The sequence below is a fragment of the Dreissena polymorpha genome, chromosome 2, assembly GCF_020536995.1.
Source record: "Dreissena polymorpha isolate Duluth1 chromosome 2, UMN_Dpol_1.0, whole genome shotgun sequence".
Taxonomy (NCBI): Eukaryota; Metazoa; Mollusca; class Bivalvia; order Myida; family Dreissenidae; genus Dreissena; species Dreissena polymorpha.
The window spans coordinates 14,251,732-14,273,508 of NC_068356.1; the positions used below are offsets into that span (position 1 = coordinate 14,251,732).

General features: G+C 35.1%; 1 protein-coding gene across 1 annotated transcript in view; it reads left to right on the forward strand.

The window, feature by feature from the left end:
* Positions 1-5,582: 5,582 nt before the first annotated feature.
* Positions 5,583-21,777, forward strand: part of LOC127865933 (uncharacterized) — a 30,980-nt gene continuing 14,785 nt past the window's right edge. Inside the window, exon 1 of the mRNA XM_052406084.1 lies at positions 5,583-5,709. Within this exon, the coding sequence (XP_052262044.1) occupies positions 5,648-5,709 (62 nt within the window). The 5' untranslated portion in view covers positions 5,583-5,647. The remainder of the gene's footprint in view (positions 5,710-21,777) is intronic.

A 21,777-nucleotide genomic window follows, 5' to 3' on the forward strand; every position in this document is an offset into this window, starting at 1 on the left:
GCATAACCATGTCAACGTATTCTTTATATTAACTAATCTAAAACTTGCTATGCAATGGTGCTCTAAATAATTTCGTTTGTAGCAATGTGCTCATAATGAGCTTTTGTGATCGCCTTTTATCCGTCGTCCGTCATGCGTTGTGCGGCGTCAACATTTGCTTTGTTAACGCTCTAGAGGCCACCTTTATTGTCCGACCTTAATGGAATTGATTCAAATGATTTGTGCCAATGATATCTTGGATAAATTTAAAAATGGTTGCGATTGGTTGAAAAACATGGCCGACAGGGGGCGGGGCATTTTTCCTCATATGACTAAAGTAAAACCTTGTTAACAGTCTAGCGGCCACATATATTGTCCGATCATCATTGAATTTAGTAAGAAGATTCGTCCCAATAATATCTTGGACGAGTTTGAAAATGGTTTCGGTTGCTTGACAAAATGGCCGTCAGTGGAGGGGCATTTTTCCTTATATGGCTATTTATTGCTATAAAAAACCTTGTTTTCACTCTAGAGGCCACATTTATTGTCCGATCTTCATGAAAATTTGTCAGAAGATTTGTCTAAATATTATCATAAAATAGTTTAAAATGGGTTTGGTGGGTTGAAAAACATAGCCGCCATGGGGTTGGGAATTTTCAATAAATTGCTAAAGTTAAAACTTGTAAACACTCTAAAAGTCAAATTTATGCTCTAATCTTCATAGAACTTGGTCAGGTCATTTGTTTTAATAATATATGGATACATTTTTAGTTCACTTTTTATGAAATTTGGTCAGAACATTTGTGTTTATGATATATCGGGCGGCACAGAACAGGTAAGTTCCTTTGTATCTCAGGTGAGCGACTTTAGGCCTTTCCCCTTGTTTTTAAATGTGATCAGTATCAACAAAATGTTATAGCTTTTACGATTTGAAAACACACATGCTTACGTTAACAAGTTTATAAAGCAAAATATTGTTACATTGAAAAGAACTTCAGCGGAAACATTTCTTATACAATTGACGGAAGAAGAATAATACGCTGCAAAACAAATCAATTGACACATGCTTGGCACAGACAAGTGACTGTAAGTCATAAGGGCCTTCTAACAAGTTGCAATTTATTTCCGGAATTATTGAGCTATTTTAGGTAGTACACTCAAACATAACGTATAAACTTGCTAGAATATAGAAATGTTAATAACCACATTAACTATACACTACATCAGCAGCTAAGAACAGCATATCGAGTTTTTGAAACCTTATGCACAGACGGCAAAACGTCAGAAAAGTTGAAAAGACGTTAAAATGTGCACATAATTTTATTGTATAAGTTATCCGATATAAAAAAAACGGTAAATGTACACCGCGTATTTTTTTTTCATTTAATGAATTTTGGACATTAGGCTTAGAATTAATATAATGTTCATGGGTGTAATAACTTTACAACAAGTTAAGCAAGTTGCGAAAACAATCAGCAAAGAAGTTGTTTTTTCGTTAGAATTGAACCGATATTTTTTACAAAGCCTCTAAAACCTCTTCACAAATATGGCATACACAAGCGGATTTATTGGATTGTCCGTGCGAATTTCAAACATAGCGTTTTTATTCGGCCCCTATTTCGACTGGATTCCGTCTCAATTTTTCGTACAGGGGAATAATAACAAAAAGCTTAATCCCTACGCATCTTAATTTCCGGCCATGGGTTATTTTTATGCCCCCCTTCGAAGAAGAGGGGGTATATTGCTTTGCTCATGTCGGTCGGTCGGTCGGTCGGTAGGTCGGTAGGTCGGTCGGTCCGTCCACCAGGTGGTTTTCGGATGATAACTCAAGAACGCTTGGGGCTAGGATCATGAAACTTCATGGGTAGATTGATCATGACTCGCAGATGAACCCTATTGATTTTGAGGTCACTAGGTCAAAGGTCAAGGTCACGGTGACCCGAAATAGTAAAATGGTTTCCGGATGATAACTCAAGAACGCATAGGCCTAGGATCATGAAACTTCATGGGTAGATTGCTCATGACTCGCAGATGATCCCTATTGATTTTGAGGTTACTAGGTCAAAGGTCAAGGTCACGGTGACCCGAAATAGTAAAATGATTTTCGGATGATAATTCAAGAACGCATATGCCTAGGATCATGAAACTTTATAGGTAGATTGATCATGACTTGCAGATGACCCCTATTGATTTTCAGGTCACTAGGTTAAAGGTCAAGGTCACGGTTACCCGAAATAGTAAAATGATTTTCGGATGATAACTCAAGAACGCATATGCCTAGGATCATAAAACTTCATAGGTAGATTGATCATGACTCGCAGATGACCCCTATTGATTTTGAGGTCACTAAGTCAAAGGTCAAGGCCACGGTGACCCGAAATAGTAAAATGGTTTCCGGATGATAACTCAAGAACGCTTATGCCTAGGATCATGAAACTTCGTAGGTAGATTGATAATGGCTGGCAGATGACCCTATTGATTTTCAGGTTACTAGGTCAAAGGTCAAGGTCACGGTGACCCGAAATAGTAAAATGGTTTCCGGATGATAACTCAAGAACGCATACGCCTAGGATCATGAAACTTCATGGGTAGATTGCTCATGACTCGCAGATGACCCCTATTGATTTTGAGGTTACTAGGTCAAAGGTCAAGGTCACGGTGACCCGAAATAGTAAAATGATTTCCGGATGATAATTCAAGAACGCATATGCCTAGGATCATGAAACTTTATAGGTAGATTGATCATGACTTGCAGATGACCCCTATTGATTTTCAGGTCACTAGGTTAAAGGTCAAGGTCACGGTGACCCGAAATAGTAAAATGATTTTCGGATGATAACTCAAGAACGCATATGCCTAGGATCATAAAACTTCATAGGTAGATTGATCATGACTCGCAGATGACCCCTATTGATTTTGAGGTCACAAGGTCAAGGTCACGGTGACCCGAAATAGTAAAATGATTTTCGGATGATAACTCAAGAACTCTTTGGCCTAGGATCATGACACTTAGGTACATTGATCGTGACTTGCAGATGACCCCTATTGATTTCCCGGTCACTAGGTCAAAGTTCAAGGTCAAAGTGACAAAAGTCGCATTCACACAATGGCTGCCAGTACAACGGACAGCCCATATGGGGGGCATGCATGTTTTACAAACAGGCCTTGTTACAATAAACAATGACCTAGCCTTATTTCTTAAATTTATCAAAGTTTGGAACACGATCTTGCATTGTAGCAGAGGTGTTTGGAAGAAGGTCTAAGTCGTTATTCCTAAAATATAAATAAACACACTAATGTTATGATGTTGTATGGATTTATATTGCAAAATTTGTTATTAGCTTTTTTCCATCAATGTGCTTCAGCAATATAAAGCCAAGTTTTCGTAAAACTCTATAGAAGTTAATATCGATGGATGTTTTATAGAGAATAAGAAAATGTCGATCACCTGTTAATACACAGATGACATTAACATACTAACTTAACCCCACATCAAGTCTTATTAAATTCAAAAACTAATCCAGATATTTATTTTGTCTTTCCCATTAGTGGTAATAAATTCAAGTTTATTTAATAAATGGAGATTTTTCATATAGTGGTAAACACTGAACATAATAGTGCAGTATACTGCCACTTCAAATTTTAAAATTCATCTATGCTGTCATAAATTAGTAAATGCATTTTAAAATTATATACCACAATGATAATCCTTTATCATAACACAATCTTAATTGATGCACATTTGTTCACTTTTATTTTGTTACTTTACCTAAACGTATGGCAAATAAAAAATACAGACTTCTGAACTGCCAGAACAGTTTTTCATTATTTATTTTGTTTACAATTTGGTGTTTGTTTACTGTGAGATCAATACTTGTTCAACACAACAAAAATAAATAAAAATGAACATGGTAAAATAATGATAAAGTTCAAAATCTTTTGGGTACGATTTATTTCCCTAAATGCTAGGAGAAAAACATGTTTGACATTTTAGAAGCAAATTATTTTACACATTGAAGTCTGCATAAAACATTAGTGTAAAAGAAAATTTGGATGACAACCACTATTTAGAATCATAACATAACCTAATGGACATACTTTTTCTATCGATGTTTGTCATCATTTGCGGGAGGATTTCTGAACGCAAATCATCGATGCAGAAACAATTTTTCGCGCCATCTGCAGCGTAACTAAACATAAAGACGTAAATGTTATTCATTGACGCTTACTGTTGTTAAATTGTTCGGTGAAGTACATTGCATACTTTTCAAAGATTTCAAAGAGAGGACGAAGCAGGCAAACTATCACCATAAAGAAACGTTATAAGTAAGTCAATAAATATATATGTTCAATATTATCATTAATATACTATTTGGATTTTTAACTAAATCTAATTAAAGATATAGACTATAGATAATTTATCGTTTAAGGATTCAGATAATAATGAATTCTTAATATAAATGTACTTCAAAAACAATAATAGCAATGATGAAATCATAACCAAACACGTATCATATGTACACTTATATTTATAAACCTCATAACAGTTGCTAGACAGTATATAAAACGATGAAGGTGAGAGACAACGTTCACGAGAAGACGAGGGGTTGTCCTTTAAATAGCGCGCTTGTGAATCAATAGCAAAAAACGATGTGTTGTGATGTAACACACTAAAGCTCTCCGCAGCTATTTGAACATTTACTTGTTGGGAAAATATTTTGATATTTTGAAGATCGGAGTGACTTCACCGTCAGTTGCCTTGAATCGCCTGAAGACTTGATGGTGCTTTACTTTTTTATTTAAATGCAGTGGGCAATGCATTTGTTGATGTAACATCTGTGCTTGAACGGGGTTGGTTGTGATTGTGATTTAAAAAATGTTTGGAATATTTGGAAGTATTAGTAAAAGAATATTCTTCGTTTTAATATGTGTATGTGGGTGTCTTTTGATAATCCTATACAGTGTTTGCGACGATATGGACACATTTGGATTAGATTTACTTGACCTCTACGCGCCTATAAATGACACGGACGTACACACGCCATGTACCATCAAACCCCTCGATCCATGGGACATCTCACTTAAACCATACATCGAGGAGCCGTCAGCGCTTCTCTGTTCAGACAGATTCGATTTGTTTTATGTTCAGGAGGACGGAATGCTTACAGTGAATAAAAGTGTAGCCAAAACTTATAATACAGATATTAAAAAGTGGACGTGTTACTATCAGTGTATTGAGCGTCTGTTGGGCGATTTAAACCTAAAATTCGGTGATAAGGTTGAATTTAGCTCGCCTGTCAGAATTGACAGTCACTTGTTTCGCATAACGTGTCATCTCAAGTCGAGCTTCATTCCATCTGTAGTGTACGATATGGCACACTTCAATCCATTTTTCAGTAAGCATTCCAAGGAAAATAACACTATACATAACGAAACAGCTTCAACGCCGAGCGTTATAATAGTGGGGCTTGATTCCACGTCGCGTTCACACGCCGTCCGAAATCTACCAAAATCGACGAAATATCTCATCGAAGAAATCCAGGCGTACGATTTTATTGGGTACAGAAAGGTTGGCCTAAACACGTATCCCAATCTTATTCCACTCTTAACTGGGAAAGGCCATGGGGAATTCCCGGAATTTTCGTCTAATGCAGCCTATGCAGACGACATGCCATTTTTATGGAATGAGGCATTTGCTAAACAAATGTCGACGTTTTTCGCGGAAGATAGGTCTGATATTACCACATTCAATCTTGGCAAACGTGGATTTTTTAAAGTTCCAACTGACTTTTATATTCGTCCGTACTTACTAGCCATGCAAATATTCCAACCAGTGTTGATTTCAAAAGTGGCTAAGCCCGATTCTTACTGCTATGGCCGAAGAGGATTCTTTGACCTCATGCTGGAATATTTAAAGGGGTTCTTGATGAAGTACAAAGGCAAACAAACATTTGCATTTTTGTGGGAAAATTCGATAAGTCACGACACGTTTAATTCCTTAAAGCGGGGCGATGATTTGTTACTAGGATTTCTGCAGTGGATAAAACGTGAACGGAATTTAGACAACACTCTGTTTATGGTTTTGAGCGATCATGGCTTTAGAATTGACGGTGCATCCTTGACCCATATAGGTCGAGCTGAGAACAGCAACCCTTTGCTGATGGTTCACGTGCCTAGGAATTACAGAGAAAATAAGACAATAGATCAAATTCTTTCTCGAAATACAAAACAACTGCTCACACCATATGACGTTTATCAAACATTATTTGACTTTTTGGCTAATAACTCATCAATAGAAAGAGACGTTCAGAAACATTTGGTTCGCCGAAATATATTCCGTCCGATACCGAGTACGCGCACGTGCGCAGATGCCGGCCTAGACGCTACCCATTGCACGTGCACAGAGAGGGTACCAGTGCCATGTGATTCTCCCGTTGTTAAACTTCTTGCGTTGCGTCTCGTGGACGAGCTTAACAAACTATTAGAAAAAGAAAGTAGATGTGCAGTTTTAACTCTTCAGAATATTACGGAAGCGTCTGTACATTATACATTGAAGAACGACGCAAATATTCCAGTAGGACTCCAAAAGACATGGCAGTCGGTTAAACATCAGAATAGGTTCCGTTCAGCGCACGATCTAGACAGGACCAGTGGTCGGTATTCTATTTTGTTTTATACGCAACCAGGCTCTGGATATTATGAAGGACTAATAGACTATACTCAGTTTGGTAGTGGGGACAAGATGGCGGTTATAGGGGAACCAGCGCGACTGAACAAGTATGGGAACCAGTCCCACTGTGTTCACAATTCAGAGCTGAGGACATTCTGTTTTTGTAAAGACCTCTTGCAGTAAACTTTCACGATCCTAATATGTTGCATCCTTATAGAATAACATAGAAATATAATACTTTAAATTACGCATTTTTATGTTTTATTTCTTCGTATAGAATTTTCGTGTATTTTCAATTCACTATTGTTAATCAGTATTTGTAGACTTATTTTATTCAGCGTAGCTGTCAACCCCAAATGAAACAGTTTTCGAAAAAAATGTCCCGCCAGTAGACCCAAATGAATAAAACGTTACTAGTGAGGTTGCCAAATTGATAAGCAAAGCGCTGACGATTCACAGTTGTTTGCTAACGTGTAAACAGACGGCAATAAAATCCACAACTTCATAAACCAAAAATTGGACATAGTGCAATGAAGAAGTACATATGATATAGAATACTAGGTCGGTGCCGAATAAAGCGAAGTTTATTTTGCGAGTCTTGGAAAATCTGAACCACGAGCCTTCGCGATTTATTCGATTTATCCCATCTAGAGCGGGTGTACCTATTTCCGAACACTTAAGCCACTTATAATGATGTTCGGAATTACGATCACTTTCAATCAAAGGGAGACAATTACCAACTAGATATGTGCATATGATATACTTTAGTCCAAAATAGAATTATATAATGGTCCAACCAAAAAGAAATTATTTACAAAGCATGCGGACATCCAACTGTTCCTAATTCCGAACATATATTCGTAATTCCGAGCCGAAGTGTTCGTAATTCCGAACATGATGACCTTTTTAAAATAAAAATACCGATGATTCCATTTAATTGACTCAGTTTGAAAAATACCAACTTAGAAACAAGTTCTGTAATAAAAACGATGACATGTAATTTCGATAAATGACAAGGTCGTTAAAAAGTAATATAGAGTAATAGATCTGGATGTTTCGGTAAATTGATATTTTTAAAAACGTCAACGAAACAAGGATATTAACACACATTTAGATACTTTACAGTTATTCACGCCCTTTGTCCAGACATATTCAACTCTTTTACCTTTTTACCGAACTTTTCATTTACCAAACTCACTGTCAATTAGTGAAAATGCAAAGAACACTGTAATCCATTACCACAATATGATTTTTGTTATTTATTCAAATTACACAAATTAACATTTCATATAAAAAGTAAATTATGGGACTGACGGATATAATTACATACGAATATTTTGGCGAAAAATCAACCAGTCTCTATTCAAACCAGGCAGCGTTAATGTCCATAGTCGCGTTGATGTCATCCATTTGAAACATAATTTTAGTGAAACATCAATTTACCGAAACAATCAGATCTATTGCTCTATATTACTTTTTTTAACGACCTTGTCATTTATCGAACTTACATGTAATCGTTTTTATTACAGAGCTTGTTTCTAAGTTGGTATTTTTCAAACTGTGTCAATTAAATGGAATCATCGGGATTTTTATATTAAAAAGGTCATCATGTTCGGAATTACGAACACTTCGTTTCGGAATTACGAACATATGTTCGTAATTAGGAACAGTTTGATGTCCGCATGCTTTGTAAATAATTTCTTTTTGGTTGGACCATTATATAATTCTATATTGGACTAAAGTATATCATATGCCTATATCTAGTTGATTATTTCTCCCTTTGATTGAAAGTGATCGTAATTCCGAACATCTTTGTAAGTGGCTTTACACACACTGCAGCCTTAGCGTTAAAGATTATGACTTTTGTCGCGTGACGTGTTAATAATGACGTCATGAGTACGCGCACTTAATATTCAACTCTTTTACCTTTTTACCGAACTTTTCATTTACCAAACTCACTGTCAATTAGTGAAAATGCAAAGAACACTGTAATCCATTACCACAATATGATTTTTGTTATTTATTCAAATTACACAAATTAACATTTCATTTAAAAAGTAAATTATGGGACTGACGGATATAATTACATACGAATATTTTGGCGAAAAATCAACCAGTCTCTATTCAAACCAGGCAGCGTTAATGTCCGAAGTCGCGTTGATGTCATCCATTTGAAACATAATTTTAGTGATGTTACGTTTATTATCCGGTAACTTGAAACGAATGAATGTATCATTTTAAGTCCCCAATATTTAATGCTTAATGGCATGAGCAAAATGAATTCCAAAGAATTATTTTATGTCTATTTTACTCATTTCATATTTCAAATATAGATCCTATCTTGCAAAACGCAGTGTTGCAAAACGCACACTTTTATTTCTTCAAACTTAATACAGCCGGGATTCGATCATAAATTTTGTAAAATTATGTACAAAAGCATGAAACTGTATTCTCCCGGTATTCGATAATAAATCTTGTGACAACATGTTTTAAAAATGTGCTGGTTTCGTTGTAGTGCTTCGTTGCACCCTACTTTGGTTCATGTGAATTACCGTGTCGCTAATGTAGACTAACCACAATAGTTATATCATCCCGATAAGTTAATGTGTTTTGCGACTCAATGCGTAAACATCATAACCAGACAGATCCTTTTAAAGCCCCATTAACACTCAATATCAACGATCGAATCCCGGCTGTATTAAGTTTGAAGAAATAAAAGTGTGCGTTTTGCAACACTGCGTTTTGCAAGATAGAATCTATATTTGAAATATGAAATGAGTAAAATAGACATGAAATAATTCTTTGGAACGAAATCACTTGCATTGAGTATCAAATTAACTGATGTTTGTATTTAAATGTATTTAAATAGCTCATATGTATTTCATGCTCATGCAATTAAGCATGAAATATTGGGGACTTAAAATGATACATTCATTCGTTTCAAGTTACCGAAATTATAAACGTAACATCACTAAAATTATGTTTCACACTTGTGGATGACATCAACGCGACTTATAACGCTGCCTGGTTTGAATAGAGACTGATTGATTTTCGCCAAAATATTCGTATGTAATTATATCCGTCAGTCCCACAATTTACTTTTTAATTGTAATGTTTATTTGTGTAATTTGAATAAATAACAAAAATCATATTGTGGTAATGGATTACAGTATTCTTTGCATTTTCACTAATTGACAGTGAGTTTGGTAAATTAAAAGTTCGATAAAAAGGTAAAAGAGTTGAATATGTCTGGACAACGGGCGTGAATGACTGTAAAGTATCTAAATGTGTGTTAATATCCTTGTTTCGTTGACGTTTTTAAAAATATCAATTTACCGAAACATCCAGATCTATTGCTCTATATTACTTTTTTTAACGACCTTGTCATTTATCGAACTTACATGTAATCGTTTTTATTACAGAGCTTGTTTCTAAGTTGGTATTTTTCAAACTGTGTCAATTAAATGGAATCATCGGGATTTTTATATTAAAAAGGTCATCATGTTCGGAATTACGAACACTTCGTTTCGGAATTACGAACATATGTTCGTAATTAGGAACAGTTTGATGTCCGCATGCTTTGTAAATAATTTCTTTTTGGTTGGACCATTATATAATTCTATATTGGACTAAAGTATATCATATGCCTATATCTAGTTGATTATTTCTCCCTTTGATTGAAAGTGATCGTAATTCCGAACATCTTTGTAAGTGGCTTTACACACACTGCAGCCTTAGCGTTAAAGATTATGACTTTTGTCGCGTGACGTGTTAATAATGACGTCATGAGTACGCGCACTTAATATTTGTAAATAATGTTATTTTGCTTTTTATGTTGCATTATGTGTTTAAAATACATTACATCTTGTTACCAAATTGTTTGATTTGTTGAATCATATTCAATTTTACTATAAAATGATAACTTTATAGTTGATTCTGAGTAATATTACCATCCTCCGGCGCGCGTGACAGCTATATTTCAGCATTGCCGAAATAAAGGAAAATATATTCCACAGGGGTTTATTTCGACAATGCTCGTCTGATGATGGGATAAATATATGAAGATAAACGAATCGCGATTTATTTCTGCTAAGTACATCAATACGTAAGTTTTGTCGTTATAATCATAGTCGTCGTCCAGGTCCTCGTCGTAGTTGTAATAAATCATCATCATCATAATCACAATCACCATCATCATTATTATAAACCTCATCACATTTACCATCCTCATATCTTCGCCGTCATCACTATCACCTTCATCATTAAAATCAAAATGATTGCCTTGAAACTTGCGATTTATACGCTCAAAATGATGCTTTATACATCGTGTTTTTCAAACCGATAATGGTGATAAAATAATGATAATAATATGATGACGATTTATATTTTGGGACGATATAATCTTGATGAAAGCGACGATTGTGATCATATCGGTGATTGTAGAATGTTTTTGTTGATGATCATGATAAAAGAACATGATGGTCGGGAAGGTGTTTTGTTGTTTTTGCTGCTCATGATGGTACTGTCTCTGTGGCGGAAAATAATGTTGGTTAGGAAGATAAGGATACGAAAAGAGGATGACAGGATTATGTGCCACTTTTATAGTTTATGATCACTAACAACAAGCATACAACACCATGCACGATATTCAATAGTTACGTCTGGTTGACGCCACACTGGGTTTCAAACCATAAATACTAATCGTAAACAAATCAGAAACGTTTGACTAAAGTATCCGTAAACGTAGACAAGTATATCACGATAGGCTTTATTTGGTGAATGTAGTTTTGCACATTGATTTTGTACACGAGATATTATATTTGTATATATAAAATAATCGTTTATTTCGTTGAGATAACACAACACAATCGGTGTGAATAAAATGGTTCTTTACATCACAATACACGTTTAAAATGACCTACCATTATGTAATTTTTGTAAATTTATATTTACTGGATTTACAACGGAAGGTATTTGTATGAAAAGTATGAAATTTATAATTAAATGATTCCAAAACGTTTATAAAATAGTCAGAATGATCAAAATATGTTTTGAAAACAAGGTCAAAAATCAAACAAATATATTCATATAAAACTTGGTGTATTTGCAAGAGGTGATAAGTTATGTGCAGAACACATCCCAAAAGCAAAGCAGTTCACTTGTTATATTCGTCGTATGTAAACGACTTAGGTTTAATAAATTTTCACGTCACATTTGCCTGACAGCTATGACCTTATGAAACGAACTTATAATTAACGATACTTAAAGCATGAAATCATTTTTACAATATAATATGTGGTTAACACGTCTGGCTCGTACTTTCGCAATTAGCATTTTTGTATTCTTGTTTTATAGTTTTATCAGGCGGCTGGAGTGTGTGTATTTAAAATCTCCGAGGCGCTTTTTGCGTGAGAGCCCTTTAAAATAATGCATCGATTTTCAAAATAATTTGTCTAAAATTCTTATTGTCGTTTATATGTGCTACATTACAACACATTTGCAAAGAATTTCACGATAAACGTTAACATTATAGGGATAATACACGCTTTCGTGGGCATGATCATCTGCGGGTGCTCGAAAAATCCTTCGCACGAGGGCAGGAACGGATTTTGAAAGCGCCCGCAGATGATCATGTTCGAGAAAATGTGTATTTTCGCTATTATTGCATAAACAAATCACACATACCAAAGTAATTTTAAATAACATTGAAAACAATATGTTTTGTATATTCGGCATCGACAAAATAATTCGATTATTTCAATACAGTCCAAGGTTGTGTTTTAGTTTAAACATATTTATTTTAGCTCGATTGCATAGAATGCCTTAGGCTTATTTGAAACGCTCGCGAGTCCGTTTCCTGGGACTAGAACCAGTACTTGATGTCTATGGGGGAAATCTAAAGAACGCTCCTGCAGTGGGGATCGAACCCTTGACCTCCCGATCGCTAGGCGGACACCATATCCACTACACCACAGCGACCTTTACATATGCCTCACTCGGTCATCATCCGAAATGACGAGGCTTTACCTTCGGATAGGCCGTTTATGATTTAAAATGTGTTTAAACAGTGGATTAATGTAAATTTGAAATGCAGTCGCGCAAAGTAAGAAATTAGGACTTATTTTGGAATTTACAGCAGGAACGTTGAAGGTACAAAAAAACACTTACATTTACAGCATAGGCAAGAAACTTCAGCGTACAGTTTATATAGTATTGACATACCTGTACGCTGAAACCAACCCCGTATCGAAAGTCAACCAGAGTCGTAACATTTTTATGTCACGCTATAAATCAAAGAAAGCTCATTTTCTTGGATTCATTTCTACATATATTGGTGAATGAACATAAATTACTGCATCGGGGAATATTTTAAGGATCAAATGTTTCAAATGCATCTTACAATAGATGAAAATAACCCTCATCAAACGAAATTCACAATTTTGAGGCCATTGTCGCTTTGGCACGTGACGAGTTTTCATTTGGATACTTTCGGATCGACCTTAACATTTTTTGCTGAAATTGAAAATATTACTTTCGTTTTCTGAAATCTATTATTTGTGATTTACAACTTACGTCTGGTGGTAAACTACCGGAAATGTCATTGTGAATTTGAAAAATAAAATACTTGAGCACATGGTATGTTACTCAAAATAGAAATAACGTCATATGACCGTGAAATCTCGGGAGATTCGCATTTCAAGAAAGTCTGTCTCATTGCTGTTTTTCTCGATTAGTAAGAGCAGAGTAGATAAGTTTTAAATGTTTAAGATAGTATTTTGTGAAAGAATATATCAGTTAAATGTGAAAAATGTCAATCTTTCCGATCAAGTGGTTGATTTGGGCCAATAATTGCATTTTAAAGCTGTTTTGGACCGGTCTTTGTTAACTGTCAACTTTCCGGCAACTTCTGGTTTACTTTCCTAATGGGGTTGGTCCATAACTATAAAGTCGCGCCTGTCAAAAATCATTAAAAGCGACATTCAAAGTTATGGAAGCCAGAACTAAGTCTTTTGAAAGTGTTGAGTAAATAACCTTTACTTCATTGACGTTGCCGATAAAAAAAAAGCTGTTGTCAAGAGAGTGCAGATGGTATTACTTGAAAAGTGGATTGAAATAGTTTTTTTCCCTGCATGCATGAGGAAACTGGAGCTTATTCAGTCCCCCATTTATGCTTGGAAAGTCGTCGAAGGCTGGAGAAAGGAAGTAACTGCTCGTGGACCAGATTATGGATATGAAAAACACGTGAATCGCAGTGTTAATACACGATTTCTCCCGTTCAAGCCCTCCTTTTGCCAAGTCTCTGCACCCCGCCAGAGTGCATTATAGATAGAGTTTAAGCAATAATCATTATATATGCACTTTCGACATAAAAATCTAGTTTTGCTTTAGTATATTATTCCATTGGTCTAACCTATTTAAGCGCTGTGCCTCGATGGGAACAGAGTAAATATGATCCACTCGGCGGGATTCGAACTTCTGAGTAAGTTAGATTTATTGTTTGATTATGAACTATTTAATGTAAAAGGTACATTCATAGTATATTTGATATTAAATCAAGCATATGGTCATGTTTGTGATTTTCTATGACTTTTGAATGTTTTTTAATAGCTTTAAATAATGTGGGGTACTTGTCGATAGGTCACTCAAAATATTCCTAGAAACAAACGATGTTGTCTCTGTTGTTATGACATTTATTCAAAAATGCTTAATTTTTTAAGACATTATGATCAATATAAAAATGTATTCGATACTTTGTTCATAAAATTTACAAGCGGAATAATTAAAACACGACTAATATCGTCTCGTTCATGGACAGTAATTTATCAAATGATATATCTTTTGCAACGCTTTACGTCAATAATTTTGGTACAATGTATATTACTGACACCGATTAAAATCCGGTTTTCACATGCATATGGAATGATACCTGCTTAACCTTAATGACAAAGAACTCTTTGTCAAACAGTGAGGCACAAAACCAAATAAACCAAAAGGACAAACACCACCCAAGGAAACCCGAAACCTTGTGAGCAGTGTTAAACCATTGGAGCAGTGTTCGGAATTTTACCATAAACTTGCATAGGGTAAGTAAATTGGAAAAAATAACATTTTCCAAGTTCAATTTGAAACAACTGCGTACTAACATTGATAACAAAGGTATTGGCCTACATGTAGAAAATGGGCCATGTTCAGGCATTTAGGGGAGAAATGCTGCTTTAATTTGCAGTCAACTACAATAATTAAAGGATTTATACAAAATTACACATGTCTGCCATAACCTATCAGCAGGATTTCTCCAGAAAACTATTTATTGTGGAGAAATTCGCGTTTTTGATGACCATGTTGGGAAAACATAGAGACCATCTGGAGAAGACCAGGAAACCTTATATAAGCAGTGACTTTATAAATTTTGTTGGTGATATTATTATTTTCAGGCCATTTTGTTGCAATTTCTTTGCTTTGTAGTGGCATATAGTAAGTGTATGTTGGCACATATCGTGGGCTTAGCGCAAAACGGTTGTAACTCCATTTTTGGAAATTGTACAGGAGAGACAAACAACTGCCAAATTAAAAAAATAAATTCTTGCTGAATTTTATTTAAAAAGCATATATTTGGTTAGTTCCAAGCAGTGTTTAAAGACTCATTTCCAATCTGTAGAATAATTATGGAAAGAGATATTTGAACATGTTTAAGTTACAACCATTTTCCACCTGAAATTTTGGAAAATTTCATTTATTATTTTTATGCAATAGAGAAGTAACTCAAGTTACAACTGTTTTCCATTTTTAATTTGGGCAGATTTTAATATTTATTTGTGTGTTAAATGGAAGTATCTTATCATATACTCTTTATTCTTCATCATTAGTAGAAGAAAGCAAAACTTATTAGTTACCATAAACTTTCAACAATCATAAAACACTTTTTTGAACAAATACAATCATTTTAGTATGGTGTATAAAATGTATTCATAATTATTCCACACATTATTGATATACGTTTTTTTATAATATAATTTGTTGTTTACATGTACTTTAATAAATTAAATTAAATAAGATCTTTAAACGATTTTTTTAATCATCTTAAACTACTCTAGAGATCTACATGATCAGTTAAGATTCAAACTTTGAGGTATTTATTTTATCCTTTATTATACATTACCGAAAAAGTTTGTGATTTTATACTGCAGTCTCGACAAATGCAATTAAAGAAGCGAAAAATAATATTTCCAGTATTAATAGATTTTTACTCAAGCCAACTTTATTAATTAATTAACTTATTTCCTGCCGTTCATGTACATCATTTTTCTATAATGCTTTTATATAATATTATAATTAATTATAAAGAATATAATTATTGTTCACGGTTTATTCACTTGATTTTTAATGAATAAAAAGAAATTTAACACTATGTTGAACATAGGTAAATTAATAAAATTAACAATAAAGAAAGTTCTAGAACAAGTTAATTTTGTTTCAAAAAGGTAGAATTGAGATTTGGAAAATAGAATTGAGACTTCTAAGTATTTTATTGTATTCAAACATATTTTAGCATCACAATAATTCCCTTGTTACTTTGTTCCATTTGGTCTGCAGTTATTTAACATAAAAAAATTAATAGCTAAAGATTTGATACCATAAACGCAAAAGTAAGATCATTCATCAACATGACTTGTCAGACTGTTACAATTATACCACTATGTGGCATGTCAGACTGTGACAATGGTACCGGTATGTATTATGTTAGACTGTGACAATGGCAGACTGTGACAATTATATCAGTACATAGCATGTGAGACTAAGACAATGGTACCAGTACATAGCATCTGAGACTGTGACAATGGTACTGGTACGAAGCATCTGAGACTGTGACAATGGTTCCACTATATAGCTTGTCAGACTGTAAAAATTATACAGTAGGTAGCATCATTGCTGCATGTGAGACTGTAACAAAGGTACCACTACGTAGCGTGTCAGACTGTTACAATTATAGCAGTACATAGCATGCTAGACTGTGACAATGTAACCAGTATGTAGCATGTCAGACTGTAACAATGGTACCATTACGTAGCATCTGAGACTGTGACAATGGTACCAGTATGTGGCATGTCAGACTGTGACAATAGTACCAGTACATAGCATGTCAGACTGTTACAATGATACCAGTATGTATTATGTTAGACTGTGACAATGGTACCAATATGTAGCATGTGAGACTGTGACAATTTAACCAGTACGTAGCATGTGAGACTGAGACATTGGTACCAGTACGTAGCATCCGAGACTGTGACAATGGTACCACTATGTAGCTTGTCAGACTGTGAGATTCTACCAGTGGGTAGCATTTGAGACTGTGACAATGGTACCACTCTTTAGCTTGTTAGACTGTGAGATTATACCATTGAATAGCATTTGAAACTGTGAAAATGGTAACACTACGTAGCGTGTCAGACTGTTCCAATTATACTAGTTCATAGCATGCTAGACTGTGACAATGGTACCAGTATGTAGCATGTCAGACTGTTACAAACTTACAATGGTACCAGTATGAATCATATGCAACTGTGACAATGGTACCAGTATCTAGCTTGTCGGACTTTGACAATGTTACCCAGGACTACGTGGCTTGTCAGACTGTGAACATTTTACCAGTATGTAGCATGTGAGACTGTGACAATGGTACCACTACGTAGCTTGTCAGACTGTTACAATTATACCGATTTATGACATGCTAAACTGTGACAATAGTACCAGTATGGAGCATGTGAGACTGTTACAATGGTACCAGAACGTAGCATCTGCGACTGTGACAAAAGTACCAGTACGTAGCATGTCAGACTTCAGGGCCGTACCCAGGAAATGTTGACTGGTGTGGGGGGGCCCAAATGGGGTGGGTGCGGGAGGGGATGCCCCTCCGAATAGATATTTTTTATTAGGCACTGTTCAAGGTGAATTTTAATGCATATAGAAACATATGTTGTATTATAAATTTATGGATATATAACAAGTAAATCAGCACCTTTCTGAAGTCTAAAGCTTTAATCATTACGGGCCGTCCATAAAGTATGTCACGCTCCAGGTGGAGGGAGGGTGAGTAAGAAAGTGACAGTTTGTGACATGGGGGAGGTGGGTCAGGCCATGTGTGATGTCACACATTTGTTTAAAAAAATGTATAATTTATCTTTATTTCTTTAGTAGAATTTAAAAATAATTTTCAAAAATTTGTGAAACATTTGAATTAGTTTTACGTCAAAATAAAACGAATTGCGTATCTCCTGATTCTGTTGTTCGAATGTTTAATAGGCAACTTGGCTGGGCCGGCTTATTCAATAGGCACAACCTCCACACAGATTTCAATGACGAAATAATTGGACTGTTCCATTTTAGTTAGTAAAGGGTTGAAAGAAAATCTAAATTATAATTTCGTTTTTATTAGAGGTTAACACGTGGATAAATATTCCTACTGCTCATCGTAACAACCCTACAGTTATAAAAGCCTGTAATGTGAAAGTTCTTTTACCGGTAAGTGAAATTTTAATACGGTTTAATAATGAATTAAGATTTAGATTAAATTTAAATTAAGTATTAATTAAAAAAAATGTTCGAAATGAGTTTGTGACGTATTTTAAGGGAGGGGGTCCAAGATTTTGTAACAGTTTGTGACATGCCGGGGTAAAAATGGTCAAAAAAAGTGTGACATGCATTATCAACGACCCCTTGGTGTGAAATTCATACACAAGTTTAAAGCTTTAGATTTCAGAAATGTATTACACTTTATAAAGAATATAAAAGCAACCTTTGAAACCAAAAAACCTTTATTATGAAATGTAACATAAAGTATGACTGTAGAGGAGGTTTGATTTCAAAGAGAAAATACTACTATGGTTATATGTCAGTAACTATCATATAACCTACTAGTATTTTCTCATTGAAATCAAACCTCCTCTATTCAAATTTCAAAGTAAATTTATTATAAAATGTTTATCATCAAAAACACAGTTTTCACAGAAAAGTTTTATAAGCTATGACTCTAGAGGAGGTTTGAATTCAAAAGAGAAAACACTATTATCGTGCAGACCTACGACCTTCTGTATCAGTTCCATCCATTCGCGGTTTCTCTTTCCTTGTCCAATCAAAAAACGTGTTACACCCACCATCAAAAGATGAAGCATTGAGCACAATGGGTAATTGACAGATCGGGGATGTGTGTACAAGGTGATAAGAAAACATTGCCTAGGGGCTTATCTCCACTGGCGAGTAAATTAGCGCTAATCCGCTTGTGTATCAGGGGCAATAAAACACATCTGTACATTTGTATTGCAGGGAAGTGTACTGTGGGCCCTTTCATGTGAGAAAATTTGCAGTAGGCCCATTATTAAAAATCATAACTCGACAGCCAGCTGGGGGGGCCCGGGCCCCTGGGCCCAGTGCCTGGGTACGGGCCTGGACTTTGACAATGGTACCAGTATGTAGCTTGTCATACTGTGACAATTATATCCGTATGTTGCATGTGAGACTGTGACAAATTGGTACCAGTATGTAGCAAGTCAGACTGTTATAATTCAGGGCCTGCAATCCATTTTAGGGGAAGCGGGTCGCTAACCATAGCAGGGGGAATTTTCGCGGCGTTTCCCTTTTTGGGGGATTTTTAACTTACTCTCTAATTATTACATTTGTACATGTTTGCACTATATTCATTGCTTAATTCATAATTAAGTATGTTTGACAAGATTAAATTAAAATAGAATTGAGATATACAAATCATGAGACATCCGTCTTAAAAAAAATGGGGAAAAAAGTATGCTTGTCAGGGGGGGATTCGGCCGAATTTTGGCCGTGGATTTGACAGATCGAGGGCCCTGTAATTATACCAGTATGGAGCATGTGCGGCTGTGGCAATCATACTACTACGTAGCTTGTCAGACTGTGAAAATTATACCAGTGGCTAGCATGTAAGACTGTGACAATGGTATCACTACGTAGCTTGTCAGACTGTTACAATAATACCAGCACATAGGCTTTTAGCATGCTTGACTGCGACAATGTAACCAGTATGTAACATGTCAGACTGTTACTAGGGTACCCGTTCGTAGCATCTGCAACTGTGACAATGGTACCAGTATACAGCATGTCAGACTGTGACAATGGTACCAGTATGTAGCAAGTCAGACTGGAATAATTATACCAGTATGGAGCATGTGCGACTGTGGCAATCGTACCACTACGTAGCTTGTCTGACTGTGAAAATTATACCAGTGGCTAGCATGTGAGACTGTGACAATGGTATCACTACGTAGCTTGTCAGACTGTTACAATTATACCAGTACATGGCATGCTAGACTGTGACAATAGTACCAGTATGAAGCATGTGAGACTGTTACAATGGTACCAGAACGTAGCATCTGCGACTGTGACAATGGTACCAGTGCGTAGCATGTCAGACTGTGACAATGGTACCAGTAAGAAGCTTGTCATACTGTGATAATTATACCGGTACGTAGCATGTAAGACTGTGACAATGGTACCATGCAGTGTGTAGCATCTGAGACCGTGACAATGGTACCAGTACATAGCCTGTCAGACTGTTACAATTATACCTGTACGTAGCATGTCAGATGGGGACCATGGTACCAGTATATAAAATGTCAGACTAAGACAATTGTACCAGTAAATAGCATGTCAGACTGAGACAATAATACCAGTACGTAGCAATTTAGACTGAGACAATGGTACCAGTGTGTAGCATGTCAGAATGAGACAATTATAATAATGATGCTCAAAAGGTAGGAAAAAGATCAATAGGATTTAACTAGTTTCTGTCTTATCATTTTTCTTATATCACAATTATATTTGAATAGTTTGTATTTGAATTCAGAAAGAGGATTAAAGTTCATTATTTTTTAAATTAAAATAAGCTGATAAGATAAACTTGTTTTGACTTTAACTCTGTTGAATTATAATAATTACAATACAAATATTAAATAATTTAAGAAAGATGTATTTTTAGGTAATACTGTATGTTCTTGAGAATTTAAAAAAAAATTAAAACAACCTTTAGAATGTCAAGGCCCACATGGCAAGCAAATCAAACAGTGATGTCATAATTATGATGTCATAAACTAAAGATGTAAAGATGAGTTACTTCCTTTCCAACATTGTACACTTAGTAATTTTTTGTGCTCAAAGGTTGTAACTTGAGATACAACTGTTTTGCAAAACAAAAAATATCCAAAATTAAATACAACCATAAGCCAAATACATGTTTTCATGGGTAAATTTTCAGAATATAATCTTAATATCTATTTAGGATGTGTAAAGTAAAAAAAAAACTTTATAAATGAAAAAATATGATTTTTGGTAAAATGTGAGTTACAACCGTTTTGCGCTAAGCCCACGATATGCATACGTGGGGTGAACACGTACAAAACAAATGCAAAGACATTAATAAATCTGGGGTCACCGCCTTAAAAAGGCCAATGTAAAAGACCCGAGCGTTTGACTCGTTTTTAAGGGCTCCCTATCTTTCCCCTAACCTGACAAAGTCTAAAGCCAGAATGTCCCATTGGCCGCACGTTAGATTCTTGCCAAATGTTTCACCCATTGACAAATAATGCATTTAACTTGCTATCATAGCATTTTAAAATGTTTGCATAGTTTTAAGTTTGTAATCAAAATCACTGTATTGCTGTTTTTTCAAGAATAACGAAATATGTGAAAAAAAACTTTATAAGGAAAACGCTTGGTAAGAGCACGGATGGCCGAGTGGTCTAAGTGGAAGACTTTTACTACAGGACTCCAGCGGAAAGTGGTTAGAGCCCTGTTATGTTTTAACAATTTTTAGTTTTATTTTTTATTTTTTACTGGACTTTTTTAGTTCCAATGTTAAAATAGCTTAAATAAACTGATCAAAACAAAATAAATGACAAATCAGTGAAACCCTTACATTTAAAACAATATACATTAATACTTCCTATAAAAAGCAGAACGGTTTGTTTCCAAATGTACTGACATTATTTGTCTGCCATTTATTTTTGGTTTCTGATTTAACACACGTGTTCTATATAAATCTAAACGTATAACAGATAGAACAAGACGTTCAGATGGATTTTGCTGAACATTTATATAGTCCT